The sequence below is a fragment of the Apostichopus japonicus genome, chromosome 18 (genome assembly GCF_037975245.1).
Source record: "Apostichopus japonicus isolate 1M-3 chromosome 18, ASM3797524v1, whole genome shotgun sequence".
In the NCBI taxonomy this organism is placed as follows: domain Eukaryota; kingdom Metazoa; phylum Echinodermata; class Holothuroidea; order Aspidochirotida; family Stichopodidae; genus Apostichopus; species Apostichopus japonicus.
In genome coordinates, this window is record NC_092578.1 from 2,364,269 (window position 1) to 2,381,596 (window position 17,328).

The window sequence follows — 17,328 nt, forward strand, 5'->3', positions numbered from 1 at the left end:
TGAATTTTTTTGTAATATAACAGCACTAGTCTACTTTTCTCTGTCAGAAAAACTCTTCCACTTAAAGCATCCTGGGTTATTATTTAACACACAATAAAAAAAAATGCAAGTAGGTCATAGAATTCTGATTATGTTTATTGGAATCTAATGATTAAAGGGATGCACATCTAAGGCTGTATGATGATGACATTTAACATGTTGTAGATCAATCAAAAGCATCCTTGGTTGGCATTTTGTTTTCTATTTTCAATTTAACCGTTTTGTTTTAATTTCAACTATCCCTTATTCTTTTCTTCGATATATTTTGCATATTTTGCACTCATACAATATTATTCAGTAAATTCCCTTTCAAGGGCAACAGAAATGTTAATCCCCAAATATGCTATAAAGTACCACTGGAACTTGTAATACTCATTTTACTGCCATGCACCCTCTTGGCATTGTTCTTCACCGAGTCATCGATAAGTACGTGTGCACATTTTCTTGTTATCTCCGAATATCCTCAGAGGATCCTCAGAGGATCCTCAGAAATGTTTCAGTTGCTATGCTTAAAATTTGTGGCTTATTCAGATGATCTCTCATCTGTAACCTTTTAAGTCTGCATGTTTCCCTTATATAGGTTCAGGCTGACCCCTCCCTTCCCCCTTCCCAATGACCCCATGCAATGCCATCTCTTCATCTTATTGTAAGAGACTACCACATTGCCTGGGGAGTGTTTCTTTATCTTAGGATCAATTGACTAAATTAACAGTACAAATTTATGAAAAACACAGGGAAATATCTATATACAGTAGTTTATTCAATTAAACTTTGTTGTACATACAGTTAATGGTTGAGTGATCAAAGAAATTTTTGTGATTATGTTTATTTTAAGAGGTAAAGTTTGTATGGGCGTATAGCTATTGTAGTAAAACCAGGAAACCTGCATTGTTCCAATTACTAGTTCTTTGTGTGTTTCTGTTCTGTCAAGTTATTTAATCTCCCTTCATTTCTGGAAGAGACTATTGTGTATATAGTCAAGGTGACTAATTTCACAAATTTACTGAACATAATACACACTATATCATTTTATCCGAATTGTCAATCAAGTTTACAGTCTTCAATCTTCTTTGCGGACTTTATTGAAATTGTGTCAATCTTGAAAAGGTTATAAATGAAACCCTAGAGAACTAATTTTAAGGATTTCAATTTCACCAGTAACACACTTTCTTAAACATGCAAAAATTATGTGGCTTTTCTTGATACTGGTTGGACCCTTTTGTTGGAAAGGAAATCATAATCTCTCCTCAAAAGGAAAGTCAGAATTTGAGGTTGGGATACCACAGAATAAAGTAGATATTTGTAACTTTGTCAAAGTGATAGATTTGACAGATATCAAGCCGTCAAATTTAACCTTCTTTAGGGAAAGTGAGTCCAGTTAAAATCACCGGAAACTGTAAAAAGATTGGAATGTGCCAACAGAGCTTTGGAGAGTGTGACCTCTTAGAGTTTAGTGAATTCATATTGGGTTTTTTCCAACATGAAATAGTTAAACCATGCAAAGTTGCTTGGTATACTTATGTCAACATTTCTCAAAATTAGATTTTCCTGAAGCCTACTTAACCAATATGTAGTTATTAAAGGGACATTCAACGGGGGTAAAATGATGTGCATCTTTACAGGAAAGATCAAAATATTCACGCTGAAATTATGAATACCAGTGTGAAAATCAGTGCATCATGTCGTTGTAACCCACAATTGGGTTGTACTTGACATGTGTTGTTACATTAATAGTACTTTTGTACTGTGTGTATGTGTAGGAGGAGGAAGAGAAATATAACATTGTCTGTTCATGATTAACTGGCAGTTCTTGTCAGTCATGAAATGAAATAGTACATTGCCTTCCATTTGCTATACTATGGAACAAACATATTGAGTTAGATCACATGAAGAAGCTATATTTTATTTATTTAACAGTAAAGGGTATATACTCGGTTAGCGTAAAGCTAATCTTCACCCGAGGCCCCGAAATATAAAAACTACAAGTAGAATTAAAATAATATAATCATAATAAAAAATAATATGGAATACAAACGTAAACAATCAGATGACAATGAAAAGAAAAGAAGGAAAAACATACAAAATTGACAATGGCATGAAATACAACATTGAACAATCAATGAAATGACATTAAGAGCATAAGAAATTAGTTAGAGTCCTGGATCAAACGTTTATCTGTACTATCACCATGCATTGCCATGATTGAGGGCTAGAGGTTAGGGTCAGGAAAGGTAAATGAACTTCACATGGTAGGAGTAGAATTCCCCTTGGTGTGAGTACCAGTACAAAGAGAATTCCCCCTGGTATGAGTATGAGTACAAGTAGAATCCCCCTTGGTATGAGTATGAGTACACGTAGAATGCCCCTTGGTATGAGTACCAGTACAAGTAGAATCCCCCTTGGTATGAGTACAAGTAGAATGCCCCTTGGTATGAGTAAGAGTACAAGTAGAGTTCCCCTTTGTATGAGTATGAGTATAAGTAGAATCCCCTTGGTATGAATATGAGTACAAGTAGAATGCCCCTTGGCATGAGTACGAGTACAAGTAGAATGCCCCTTGGTATGAGTACGAGTACAAGTAGAGTCCCCCTTGGTATTAGTACAAGTAGAATTCCCCCTGGTATGAGTATGAGTACAAGTAGAATCCCCCTTGGTATGAGTACAAGTAGAACTACCCTTGGTACGAGTACAGGTAGAGTCCCCCTTGGTATAAGTACCAGTACAAAGTGAATTCCCCTTGGTATGAGTATGAGTTCAAGTAGAATTCCCCTTGGTATGAGTACGAGTACAGGTAGAGTCCCCCTTGGTATGAGTACCAGTACAAGTAGAGTCCCCCTTGGTATGAGTACCAGTACAAAGAGAATTCCCCTTGGTATGAGTATGAGTACAAGTAGAATTCCCCTTGGTATGAGTACGAGTACAAGTAGAGTCCCCCTTGGCATGAGTACGAGTACAAGTAGAATGCCCCTTGGTATGAGTACGAGTACAAGTAGAGTCCCCCTTGGTATGAGTACAAGTAGAATTCCCCCTGGTATGAGTATGAGTACAAGTAGAATCCCCCTTGGTATGAGTACAAGTAGAATTACCCTTGGTACGAGTACAGGTAGAGTCCCCCTTGGTATGAGTACCAGTACAAAGAGAATTCCCCTTGGTATGAGTATGAGTACAAGTAGAATTCCCCTTGGTATGAGTACGAGTACAGGTAGAGTCCCCCTTGGTATGAGTACCAGTACAAGTAGAATTACCCTTGGTATGAGTATGAGTACAAGTAGAATTCCCCTTGGTATGAGTATAAGTACTGTAGAATCCCCCTTGGTATGAGTACAAGTAGAATTACCCTTGGTATGAGTACGAGTACAGGTAGAGTCCCCCTTGGTATGAGTACGAGTACAAGTAGAATCCCCTTTGGTATGAGTATGAGTACAAGTAGAGTCCCCCTTGGTATGAGTACCAGTACAAAGAGAATTCCCCTTTGTTTGAGTACCAGTACAAGTAGAATTCCCTTTGGTTTTAGTGTACTGTAAGTACAAGTGTATTAAGGTGTTCAATGTATATGAGAATGAGGCCAAGTACTCTTGAGGGAGAGAGGGGGGGGGAAGGATTTGAGTGCACAACTATAGGCAATTATGCTAGACTACCAATTGATGCGAGCATGACTGAGCTCTTACAGGAATATAGTTCTTTACTATGTCTAATTTAAATTTTATTTTAAAGCGTTGACAAAGTAACTGAGAAGTTTAAGTATAAATTCCAATTTTTCCCTTTGCAAGCAGTTGATGTAATGATGTGATATTGATTTCAGATCATGTTGAGGCAATATATTCAACTACTAAATCAATAAAAGTGGGCAAAAGTTCTCTTGACTCTCCAGCTCTTGAGGTGATTTCCAGGTCATATATTTTTTAAATTAAACTGACAGTAGTAGTTGTAGATAATTTATTCAAAGTATGTCCTATGGCTGTGATTATCACACCCAGCAGAGGACACTTGGGCTGACCCCATCTTGGGGATATTGATGGCTCAGTTTGAAGAACACAGAACAGTTTAAACTTTTTTAAATTTTTTTTTATATGATTATTTTTTATATATATATCTTTTAGAACTGCTTAAACTACTGATATAGTTTCCATGATCCCATTCCAACCTAAGTGACTGTGGTAATCTTTCAATATTTTTGGTTTGGATCATTGTAGAAACATTGGTGTAGGAAATAGATCATGTCACCAAAGTAAATTCACAACGAAAAACAAAAAATGACCGTCACATCTTTTATTTTTATGTTTTGTCTTCTAGATAAATATGACCTTGCTTTTAAGGCTGTTGTTGAAAGATGAATGTTATCTGTCCACAGAGAGAAAGAGGTGCAAGATCTAATTATGATAAGTCTTAATTTTACTGCAAATAAATGATTTTTTTGTATTTATTTCATGCAGACAATCTTAAACAGTGGGGGTTTTTTTCTTCTTTGTCCGATGAGATATTTCATCACATTAATTGATCACGAAACAACAAAGAGTCACGCCTGCTTTCTTGTAAGCCTATGAATTATTACTGTCAAGTTACTATCAATGTGCTATATATACAGATATATCATTTACCAGAAATCCCCCTCCAAAACTTTACCCGAGAGAGGGGGCGCCCTCTGATCCTGAAAAGTGCCAAACCATTGACATAATTATCCCACTCAAAGGTAAGGAAATATATTTACTTGTTTCTTATTAAATTAGGAAATAGTAGCATAAATAGTTGCAAAGATGCTCAAATCTTGAAGAGGGTAGGAATGGCAAAGCTTTGAAGATTTGATGGGTGATATCTGTTGTAACAGTTGGGTAACTGTGTTGATTATAGGAACCAAGTATTTAAGTGGTCATCACTAATATAAAATAATGCCTTTATGCTAAATTTTAAATAAAATTTCAGAATTTTGATTAGTGTTCACATCAGTTCAGTTCTTATATGATAGAACTTTGAGGTCTATTATACTTGTCAGTTTAAGAGGTTCTTTTAACGTACATAATGAAAACCTTTCATGTACCTACTGTACCAACTTATTATAATAAACTGTTCAAATTGGAAGACAAGCATAAACAAACATAAAAAGGAAACATATATGCATAAGATAAATTACAAGTGAGGAGAGTTGAGAATAATATTATTTCCAATTTATTCACATACTATTGATTCTTGATATGTGTACACTGCCATATAAAAAAAAATAGGCATCAATAGAAAAAAAAAATTAAAACTTTTTTATTAAAATTCTTAAAAGAACAAAAAACTGAGATTTTAATGAGTAAAATTGGGTTATATGATTAAACCAAGTAAAATAGCAAGTATTATAAGTACAGGTTGATGAATGAAATAATAACTTTATAGTTACAGATGAGAAAGATTTAGGGTAATTAAGAAAATAATCAAATTAATAAAAACAAAAGGTAAAATTATTGCCTGCATGAGCAAACTAAACTACTTTTTTATTGTTTGGACATTAATGCTACATTACTTAATTACTACCAAATTCTTTTCGTTATGACAGATGATCAAAAGAATTAAAATAATATTTTAATCAACCTCAAAGGGTCGACTTTTCTTGTATGAGCTTGCTAGGATAGAAACAGTAAATTGATTTAAACCTTTAAGTAGATTTTTTTTAAGCTTTCCTAAACTTGAAATGATACATCCTTATCACTGACATTGTGGTAAGCTCCCCTATTGTTTTAGTTGATCTATCTGTTGATTTCTTTGTTCATTTCATTATGATGAGAAAACCAGCATAAGTCGTCTTACATTGCAAGAAGTTCAGTATTAAATACGATCACCTTTTCCTAAGCACTTCTGCCAATACAATATATTTGTTTTGTGTTTGAATTTGAGCAAATATGTTACTTTTTCCCCAAAATGTCGTAGTATTTTTATAAGTGTAAATGTACTGTGCAAAGCTAAAGGCCAACAAGACAGCAATATTGCTAATGTGCATGGTCACTGTGAATCCTGCTATAGTTAAACACATACTAATTACACCCATAGCTGTAAATTTGCAGATGTAGGCATGTAGACCAACTATAGACAGTTTACTTATTTCTTAAAAGTAGTCAAGTTAACAATCTCTATACTCCTTTTTTTTGTCCATTTAAAGTATATTTTATGGTGTGAAACCTAAAACAATTGAATATTTGTGGTCACTTACCAGTTATAAGATTCCGTAAAGGTCTGTCAAAATCCTTACAAAGGAGACTGATTTGATGTTACTCCATAAACATGGAATATATTATTTTCCATTTGTAAAATCCTTTTCTTGTGAATCTTTAAGAACTTTCACAAGAGAGAAAGATTAAGAACAGATTATCAGACAGCGCGAGAGAACATACTCCCAGTCGAAGAAAGTTTCTCACGCACTTACACTCTTTGAGTAGTCAGTAGTCTGAGTTTACCCAACACGCTCACTCACTTAACGTTAAAAAACATTATATATCACTCACAGGTTTTCTTAGTACACAGCTGAACTTTTTTGAAACAACTCCACCACTCACTCCATGAATGGCTTAAAAAGAAATATTAAAAAGTTGAGGTTCTTGAACCTAAAAAGAGTGGTTAATACAGTCAAGCCAGTACAAGGTCATTCTTACTCTACTTTCACTGGTAACTCTGCGTCACCGTAACCTGCTACAAACTAATGACTCTTTTATCCAATCAAAGTTCTCCATGGGTTCATTTAGAGACACTGCACTAACAATTTTTGGGGTTCTCTCTCAAATCAAGATTGGCACTACCCAAAAAAAAAGAAAGCAGTGTCCCCTTAGATAACCACCATTGAAACAGTTTGAAACTTTTTGTTATCAGGAATGAATTACACATTTTTTTGTCACACAATGTTTTAGAGTAAGGAATTTAAGCAAATTGATAACATACTCCAATATCATAGTTCAAAGATGAAACAAAAGGAGAAAGAAAGGGGAAACCCAGATTTTATTTGTCTTATCTTGATATGAGGAAGGGAAGAGAAGAGGGGGGTGGGAGGTGGGGGGGGGGGTGAGGCGTGGTGGACTGAGATGGGAAGGAAGAAGACCAGATTTATCCACTATGGAAGCTTAATTGTGGAAGTGGCAATTAATGTTTAATTGTCATTTAAATTGGTATTTATCTGATACTTTTTTTATAGTTTAAAATTTTCAGTGCTTTTTCATGATAAATATCTGAGCTAGTGAACTGTTTGAGATAGAATTAACAATTGTTATTAGAATAACAATGGAGATTAGGATATATGTAAGCATTGAGAAAATAGACCAATATAATAAGTCCCTGATTGTTGCTTTAAACTGTCTGGTCTAAACTGAGGATGGCCATCACTATTAAATTAAGTTTGTTCACCTTCTTTCATAAATATTTCTATTTTTCTTGAGTAGTAATCGACTTATTATTGCTTAAATTCGAACCCAAAAAATAAATATTTTTATATGATACTTTTGCAAATATCTTCCATCACTATGGCTTTCATGAATTGCCTTCTTGCATAGATAGATGTTCATGTTGTTCTTTCCTTGAGATAAATTGTTTAATTGAATTAAAATCATTTAATTTGAAACATTGCATCCCTAATTTATAATATCTCTAACATTCCACATGTTCAGAATCTTCAAACTTTCTCTGATTGCAATTCTTCAAGTAGCTATACTCATAATTTTTTATTTTGTTTTTTTGTTGTTGTTTCAGAATTTGTTATAATAATTTGGTATGTAAAAGGAACAGTAATAACAGTATGGTTGGGGAAGGGGGAGGAGGGCCTTTCTCAATATTGCTAGAGATTTACACCAGAGGTTGAGAATTTCAGAAGTTTCAGTTGAATCTGTCGTAAAGTTGGGTTGGTGGGTGGGCCAGTAGGGAGGGATAGGCCTGGAAGTAGGGGTGAGGCAGGACAAGGAAAGGGGGGAGGGATGGGAAGAGGGAAGAATGAACATCTAAGACAGTGTCTTGTCAGACTTGGATATTCCTGACAGTGCAAGTCATGAGTTTAACTGTTCAAGTATTTTTAATTTGAAACAGACCAGGGAAAGTTGTTGACCTTAGATTAATCAACAGAATACCTTTTGAGTTTGCCTCTAACAATTAATTTTATTCATTTCTAAGTTACAACATTTTTCAGCATTAAATGAAATCAGTACATACTTGCTATATATTATGGAATATTTAAGTATTAAAAGAACACTAAAACTTTGATCAAAATTCAATCCTGTTTAATAATCCTGTTACAAGTTACTGATCAGCTAAAACATATCACTTTTAGGAAAATCTTCCTTTAAAATACTAAAATATTACTAGTGATAATAACAATAGTTACACCTATTACATATCAAAAATTATTCAATAAATTACACGAATCATTATTCTTTCTTGCCTGTGATAAGATTCATCATGTAATGATAATTTAAAATCCCAGTAGAGCCTAAAATAAATTTGTTGGAAGGAAGAAAAGAAAAACCTCTTTGCTTTCTTTGTATAGAGTAGTTTCATCATTTTTATTGAGACTTTTTCTTACTAATATTTAAGATTTAATCAACCTCTTATAGTTCTCTATTTTGAATACAGATCAACAGCATTAATAAATGTTTAAACTCTATACACTTATAGTACACTATATCACCAATTATTTGTTATTTTTAAAACAAATGTTATTTTTGCTTTTTCCAAAAACACAGAAACTTAAAAATTGTCTGGATAACTTGATTATTATTATTATTACTATTTTTTCTTTGTACAGCTCCTGAAATGACCAAAAGTATGTTACATGTAAATTTTCAAGTATTTTCAATGATCTAGAAATATGTCAGTTCAATACAAACTTTCCTCCCTCAAAAAAAAAAGAAAAGAATAAAAATGCTAGCCCGCTGTGATTAAGTACTTGGAACTTTTGAAAGACTTTTGTGATCATTTTTTATAAACAAAAGTAAACCTTCTTTATACCAAATATTACTTTTGTATGTTTTTTATTGGCATTATCTTAACTTACTTTTACAGTGCTTCAGTGCTCTAGTGTTAGCTCCAATGCCAATAACAGAAATTTTTGATGTAATGCTTAAGCAGTTATTGATTTTTTTCTCTTTTTTTGTTGTCACTTATAACTCCTAGACATACACCTCCTACCCCACCCCCCAAAAACTACCAAATAAAGACATTTTCAATGGATGCATAATTTCATCCACAAAAATGGAGTGATTTACTTTTTGACACAAAACCCATCACAAGAGATTTAAAGTTGATAGTTAACTTATTGAATATTTGAAAGTAGTATGGAGAGTGTCACTCCACAATACACCCTGTAGTTATAGTTCTGCTGTAATACAAGATTACAAGAGATATCTAGGCATGTTATCACAAATGCCAGCAAGCATGTCTGAGTAAATTATTCACTCTTTGTATATCTACTCTATATTTCTTCCAGTCATTCACTTGAAGGATCGTGAGCAATTTCTACGTGTCTTTGTTTGAAATACCTTCGTGAAAGCTGCATTATTTTTTGTAGTTGTGGCTTCAGTAAACCAAATGCTACGCTATGTATTCCTTAATGGTGGTGCTCTTCTGGTTCTAATATTAGCAGCTTTTTTTGTTGTTGAACAACTAAGGGTTTGGTAGATTTTTCCATAATATCTCAATCTCCTCCCATGCTCCTCATGTACTTGTTAAAAAATTTCATTATTAACAGAATTATCAGTTCTAGACTTACTGTAGTGTGCTGTAGAATACAGCCTCTAATACTGACCGCATATGGGATTAGAGGGAGTTATGATTATTAAAGACTATAGGCTTAGTATTACAGCTACTAATTAATTATGTAGAATCAGCTTTGATTTAGCCCAGATTTTCAAGTTGGCATTCTAGCAGTTACCTACCTAAGCCATCATCCGTACAAGTTAATATCGTGATGCTTATAACACGGCGAAATAGAGTAACTAATGTATCGTGGTCTTGGTCTACCAAAGTAAATTACATTCTTACATCCTTTCAAGTTTGTTACATATTTATTTATTGTGAGGCCTGCAAAGTTTCATTCTTGCTATGACTAGTTTTAGGCCACTTACATTGATTTATGATGAAGCTAATGGTGTAATAGGCGGCATACCATCAGAAAGCAGCATGTGTTCAGAATAAACAGAATGCTTAAAATGTATACAATATTTCTTGCCTTTCTTCAACACTTCAAAACCTGAAGGTTACTTAAATTGTAGCATCGAAAACAGAAAGTTAGATCTTCATCAAATGACAAAACGAGATAAAGAAAACCAGCCGCAGAAAATCGGCAGGTGATAACTCCCTTTCTGACAACTCGATCGTTTTAAATTTCAGGTTTGTCTGTATTATGCTGCCATACTGTCACAAACAAATAAAATCTGTTCTGGCATCTCAAGGCAACCATTTTGTGAGAGCAAAGTATGAAGTTTTTAACTCACCGTTTCGTCAATTTGTAACTTGCTCTGAGGCAACTGAATCAGGGCACAAACGGAACCTCTTCCACAACTTCTAGTTTAGTGAGGGAAGTTTAAGACAGAGAAAGGAATAAATACAAGAGCAGTTTCTGTACAACCTTTAACCTCCCAGGGGGTGGAATTCTGGTCAGCCATTGCTCACGTCACTAACAGCCATGCAAATCACCCTGCATTGGGGGCTTCCACTTCTGACAAAAGGGGATGAGCACTTTCATTTCACTTAAATCATTAATCTTACTTACAATATCTTTCTAAGATGTTCAATTCTTACAGTTTTGATTTAAATAATTGCATGTTTAGGATGGCCACCCGACGTTACTTTACACCCCATTAGAAATAAGAGATGATTTTGCTGCTATCTGTGGTTTTTCACCTCCACTCAGTCTGTGAGACTACCGTCACAGCCATGAATCTATTGTCTGCCCTAACTAGAGAGTGAGAGCTCCCAATAGAAGGGATTGATCCATGTCCTCATTTCAATGAAAAAACATGAAATGAAAAAAGAAAGAAAAGGGACTTAGATATTTCTTAGCTTACTAGTATGCCTTTTTTAATCTTTTGATAATTTGAAGGGTTTCATTTAACTGATCTATAAACCTCCAATGAAGTTTAATCAATTGACATATCATTGTTGTTGATAATCAGAATCTCCCAATAGTCTAATATGCCGAGACGTTACCGATATCGGTACAAGTCAATTTCATTATTGTAAGATCCACTCCGAAGCTCCCTGGCAGTAATATGCTTTCCAGCTTCACACTGACTGTGCATGTTACCTTCTGGGCAGCAGTCCCACTGTTCACAGCCATATTTTTTGACAACTGGCATCTTCTTTGAAAACATAATTGAATCTAGGCTCCTCTTGTTGTTGTTGTTGTTTTTCTCTTTGATTTGTAAGTACTAGTGTCTCTTCTGTTTAAAGTGTGTGATATATATGTTAATATTAAATCAAATATTATTTTATCCTTGTTAATCAAAAATGAGGAGTAGTACATAAGTAAGTCTTGGATTCTTTGCTCATACATCCCGTCTTCGAGCTATGATCTTGTACGGTTTAGGAATGAGAGAAAACATCGCCTCGCCCTCCAAGTCTGCTTCTACATCTTCAGGTAGTTCAAAAGTAAACTTTTGTAGGAGGGTCCCTAGGAGTACCAGAAGTTCGGCCTGTGCGATCGTCTGTCCCATACACCGCCTCTGTCCCGTTGAGAAGGGCATGAAGAAAGGGAAGTCGCTCAAACCGCGTAAGTGCCCCTCCGGAGTAAGAAACCTCTCTGGCATGAATTCATGTGGTTCATCCCAGTACTGTTCGTTATGGTGAATTGCCCAAAAGTTGGCCATTACTTGCGTTCCTGTGTGAAGAGAAGCAAAAAAAAAAAATTCAATAAATGAAAAAAATAGGAAAAATTCAGTAGTTAAACATTGACAAAAGTTATTATCTTGATCAACAAACATTTCACTGTGTTTTTTGTTAAAAATTGGATTACAAGCTGACATAAAATGATCTGGCCAGGCATTAGAGACAAAAGTATGGTCTATGAAAACTGTAACATAGCATTGTGAGAAAGCTTTTAAAAATGGATCAAAACTACTCTTAAATTCTGGAAATGAACACAATCTGTGTTCATAGTCCTACAGACTTCCTTAAAGATTATACTGAAACTCAAAAGCAGAAGTTTGGAGTTAAAGATAACTTCCCAAAGCTAACAAAACCTGTGAATCTCTCAAAACTATTGCTTCTGTCTCGTGTTTGTTGCCCAGTCTTTCCTCAAATGTCAAAGTGCAGTGAACTGAGAAAACAGTTTCCTCTTTCTTGGAAAATGTCCCCGTTTGCCCTCTCACACCCACAACATACCCTGTTGTATTCCAATTCCTATTGGCTGCGGCCGTCACGACGATTCATTTCCGCATTTGACTTACACTGCAGCACACAGACTCCCGCAGAGATAATACCGTGCCGAAAAATTGATTTATATGTCTTTTTTTCTTGTGCGGCACGTGTCGGCGTGTTCTGATAATACACTACTACTACAGCGTTGCGGAATTTTCTTCATATTTGAACAAAATATTGTTTTCTTAAAAATTAGTCTATCTTTTGCTCTGTGTCTTATCAGAGTTTCAGTGTTATGATTTGAATTAATGATATCTGAGAGCAACAATGTGGAATAACCTTACTGTTTTGTGCCAACGAGAGTTCTCGCAGGATTATTGTTGGAGCTGTGTTTGGTCAAGATAAGTTCATTAAGATATGAGAGGAATTTTTGCTCATAGTTCAAAACCGTACCAAATTGTGAGAGCATAACAGGGAGTGAAAAGAAATGAGAGATCAATCCTGGGTGAATGTTCTATAGGGAGAGAAGGCTGATTTTGTTTATCAGAGTTCAAAGACCTTTCACAGTGGCTTACTTTTTCACATGTTTGAGAATAATATTTAGAGGACAGTTGTATGTCTTTGCTTGGTTCCAAAAATTTAGTGAAATGTTTGTTTCTAAATTAAATTATAAAACCAAACAGGTGGGAGACTGTTTATGTGTTTCATTAAGAAAATGACAAAAAAGCAAAGAAGTCACTTTTATAATGCCATTTTTTTAGCTATGGAAACTGAGAACCTTGAGAAGTAAGGAAAACAATATACACTTATTTTTGATATTAAACCCATACTTTTTATTTTTGAAAATTAACACAAAATGTAGGAATTTGTTGCTGTGTTATAATAGGTAAGATATTCATAGATGGCTTGGATTAATTCATGTTGTGGGTATTTATGTACCTTAATATTTTTCTTTCATTTATGTCATTTTCTGTCATATTTCTCTCTTGGATAAGATTTGTTTGTAAATTTTCTCATGTACTTCTCTTGTACTCATTGCATAACAAATTAACCTTCATATTGGGATGGTAACAAACCGTCAGTCTTCTTAACAATTATCTTATCACTTACCTGTCCACACACAACCACTGTACTAATTTAATCTGTACCTTAATACATTATCTGTATACAAACAACACCAAAGTATACAGTTGCATTGTATGTCTTGTAGAAAAATCTCCATGTTAAGCTGTGGGCATGATTCCATGCAATTTACTGTGATATAAGTGTTATGATGGTTTAGGTACCAGAAGATATTACAAGCTTACTTAGTATGCCACATGTAGGGTAAATCTTGCCTGTTGATACTAGAAATAACTGAGATCTAGGTGTGACCTCAAATTACCCACTTGACCCCTTCATGTAATTAGTTTAGTAGCCCACAGATATTTTTAATAAACCACCAGTTGCGTGACTTTTTCGTGTTCAGATGAGAAAGTAAGGTAACACTATTGACTGTCCCCCCGCCATTGTAACATTACTGTGTGGTTAATATGTACTGATGTAAGTTCATGTTTAGAAACTGCATGAATATATATAACTTCATGGAGCCATTCCCACATTGTTCCCAATATCTTGAATTTGACAACAAATGGAAAGACAGACAAACAAACAACAACAGCCTTTTTATTCACAGTTTATCTGTCAGTTTGACCTTCATATTTATTCATTACATATATTAACTTCTTGGGAAAATAAAAAAAAGTAAAAACTTAAGGTGAAGGTCGTTTGAGTATGTTATGGAACTATTATAACATTTTTAAAAGTTTCAGCAGATTTCACTCTGTGTGAATTCTATGAAGTTTTTTTTATTTAGTTGGAAAAGTCTCAATTAATAAACTTTGACTGGTTTATAATTTCATCCTCAATGTCCTTGTATCCGGTGTAGCCTAGGATTGTTGTCTCTACGATAAAAGTATAATACTGTAGGTTTAGACTAAAGGTTGATCTTTACCTAAGAGGGCAGCAGATCATTTACAGTTGTATGTTAAGCATATGTTGTACCTGACTTCATTTCCATTGATTATATAGTCAATGAAGTTTCTGTGTGTGAGTTAAGTCTCTTTTAGTGAATGAATAACATTTAATTTTATTTTTATCTGGTCGAATATATACACTACTAATTGATGTTCTTTTATTTTTATAATGGCGTCTGGTTATGTCCTTTCCCGCAGTAATTATTCACACAGGTTTTAGATAAAAGACCTGTTTGATATCTGCTAAAGATGTTTATTTAACACATTGAGTTGTAGTCAAGGGTTGTTTCCATGGTTTACACAGAGGGCGCTGTCATATCAACTAGGAAATAGGTTAGTCTTCAAATTTATGAAGCAGATTTTCACACTCTGACTTGTTTTTTCCCATATGAAATGATATGATTCATATGTAAATATCTGCAATACATCTTTGCACTTGAACAGCAATTCCTCATTTTGTATTGCATTAGACAAACCAACATCATTTAAATTTCAATTTAGCATTTGATTTCATCTTATATTCTTGTTCAAAAGTACATACCTTTAGGGATGAAGTAGCCACTCACATGGGTATCAATAGCAGCTGCATGGGGCACACCTAGAACCGATAGGGAACAGTACCTCAAAATCTCCCAGATGACTGCCTCTGTGAAGTAATAACAAAGAAGAAGAAATAAATAATCATTTATATTGAACTTGAAAAAGCTAGCATCACAAAATATAAGGGATAAAAAGAGAAGAGAAGAGTGGATATGTTAAGCACAGAAAGCAACTTTAGAAAAGTAATTAATTTACTTATAGTCTTCTTATTCCTCTATCCACTCATTTCACTTTCATGACAGCTTTGTGTGATTTAATAGTAGTGTGGTGTTCACTTAACTCCCCTCTCACCTGTCTCCCCTCAACTTATGCACTTTCTCATCTCATCTACCAAAGCTACCAAAGTCGGCCTTCACAGTGTTTCATCAATAGGGTGGTAAACAAGTAATGGCAACCTTAATTTACTTCAGTATTGAGAGTGATATTTTCATCCCTAAACCCTCCCAAACTTCCCATTCTTTCTCATTTCTAACATTCCCTTCGCTTCCTCAATCAGCTGTCTTCGCACAACGTTAGTACTTTCTCTCTAACTCCTTTATAGTGGACTGGTAACATTTTTAGGACTGTACACCTTTAGTGACCGGTCACTTACAGTCTCACATTGATACCGATACAAATCTACGCTTTTGATAGCCATCTAGCCACTTACAGCACTCATTATGTGTCTGTCTCAGTTAACACACCTGCATGTATAGAATTACCCTTTAATACCCACTTCCTCTTTACGAATTTCTAAAAAAAAATTCCTGCATCCATCTACTCCACAAATCATGAAATGAGGATATGCTGTTTTGAAAATTTTCTGAACATTCTTTTAACACTTTCCATTTATGTAAGAAAACAATAATTGTAAGTAAAATCTACTGCAAAAGACAATTACACTTAACCTTGAAAACTGTCGAAATCATGTGGTTTTGTGCTATTTAACGTCCTATAGACATTGCTCGAATTTAAACCGCAGTGTTCATTTGGGTATAAGAAAGTCTATAGGAGGTTCTAATTGGTTTCCATCACGTTTGTAAAATTGAAATTTCCTCTTTCCAGTTAAAATTATGGAAAGTTGGAAATGCATGTGTTTAAGATTTTGCAGACATTTTGTGATGTGGTGAGTGTTGCCATGGAAATAAAAAAGGAAAGTAATCAGAGAAATGCAAAATGGAGGCAACAATTTAAGCTAAATGCTATCCAGCCCTTTCCATTTTCTGGAATGTCAGGTTGTCGGTTTAGTAGGAACGGGTTTTGTCAATAGAGATCAAACCCGCCCAGAGGGAACTGGTAGAACTAGCCAATGAAGACCTTGGGAAGATTGAATGAATAGTCACAACCAGAAATGCCAAACTTAACCTTGGGCCTCTCTCACAGCAGTATGCCTATCGTCTCTGACAAGGAACACGCCAGAGGGCTCCCAGCTTGGCATGGAGGCCACCGCGAAGGAAACAACCACCACCACCGTTCTTCCACATCGCAGGAAGAACAGCACGCTAGGATGTGGTGTAATGTTTGAGCATACATGCAAAATATTGAGTGACATTCTGGTCTGTTGGTTGTTGTTGGATGCTATTATAGCTCATCTAAAAATTGATGTGTTCAAAGACATGAATATGCATAAGGGGGCTTTTGGTATGATCAACATGTACCCATCATATCCTCTCTCAGATTGCAAACAACCCATGTTTGTTTCATCTTAAAAAAGGGTAGTTCAGTAAATTCAGTTTGCTCATTTTCTTGCTATTTATTTTTATTTGAAACGTTTTATGAGAGATAACTGTTTGTCGTCTCTCTGCTATTGAATATTTGGGAAAGTTAGTTTTATGGAAGAGAGCTGTTTGGCAGGTCTTATATAAATGTTTAAAGACCAGGTGTCAACAAGTACTCTTGAAACATCTGTCATTGTCTAGACACTCCAAGTGTCGGGGGTGGGGGGGGGAAGGTGAGGAGGGGACAAGCCTAGTGCCTAGGCACTTGGTTTGTACCAAATCCTCTTTATGTGGGATGGATAATGTTCGTGACTATGTAAAATTGTAATAACATTTTGTATTGTAGTTACATGAACATTACATAAACTATAGTTATATAGTTACATATACTTTAGTCATATAAAGTATAGTTATATATACTTTAGATACATATAACTATCTAGTTACATGAACTATAGTCCTATAAACTATAGTTACATATACTAGAGTTATGTTAGCTATATACTATAGTTATATAAACTATAGTTACATGAACTATAGTCATTTGAACTATAGTAAAATATATTATAGCTATATCTACTATAGTTATATAATCTATAGTTACATATACTATAGTTCAATAAACTATAGTTACATCTACTATAGTTATATATACTAGAGTTATATATAAA

At 34.6% G+C, this 17,328-nt stretch overlaps 2 protein-coding genes across 7 annotated transcripts in view; one reads left to right on the top strand and one right to left on the bottom strand.

Annotated features, from left to right (window-relative positions):
- Window positions 1-17,328, top strand: part of LOC139958665 (SWI/SNF-related matrix-associated actin-dependent regulator of chromatin subfamily D member 1-like) — a 135,248-nt gene that overhangs the window by 36,333 nt on the left and 81,587 nt on the right. The window lies entirely within an intron of this gene.
- Window positions 1-17,328, bottom strand: part of LOC139958664 (steroid 17-alpha-hydroxylase/17,20 lyase-like) — a 78,511-nt gene that overhangs the window by 28,125 nt on the left and 33,058 nt on the right. For 3 of the 5 annotated variants that reach the window (XM_071955910.1, XM_071955915.1, XM_071955916.1), the window contains exons 4-5: window positions 14,902-15,006; window positions 5,187-11,866 (exon numbers count right to left, since the gene is read on the bottom strand). In XM_071955910.1, the coding sequence (XP_071812011.1) occupies window positions 11,535-11,866; window positions 14,902-15,006 (437 nt within the window). In that variant the 3' untranslated portion in view covers window positions 5,187-11,534. Of the gene's footprint in view, window positions 1-5,186; window positions 11,867-14,901; window positions 15,007-17,328 lie in introns of those variants that run through there. The other 2 variants (XR_011789836.1, XM_071955911.1) reach the window with 2 other exon arrangements.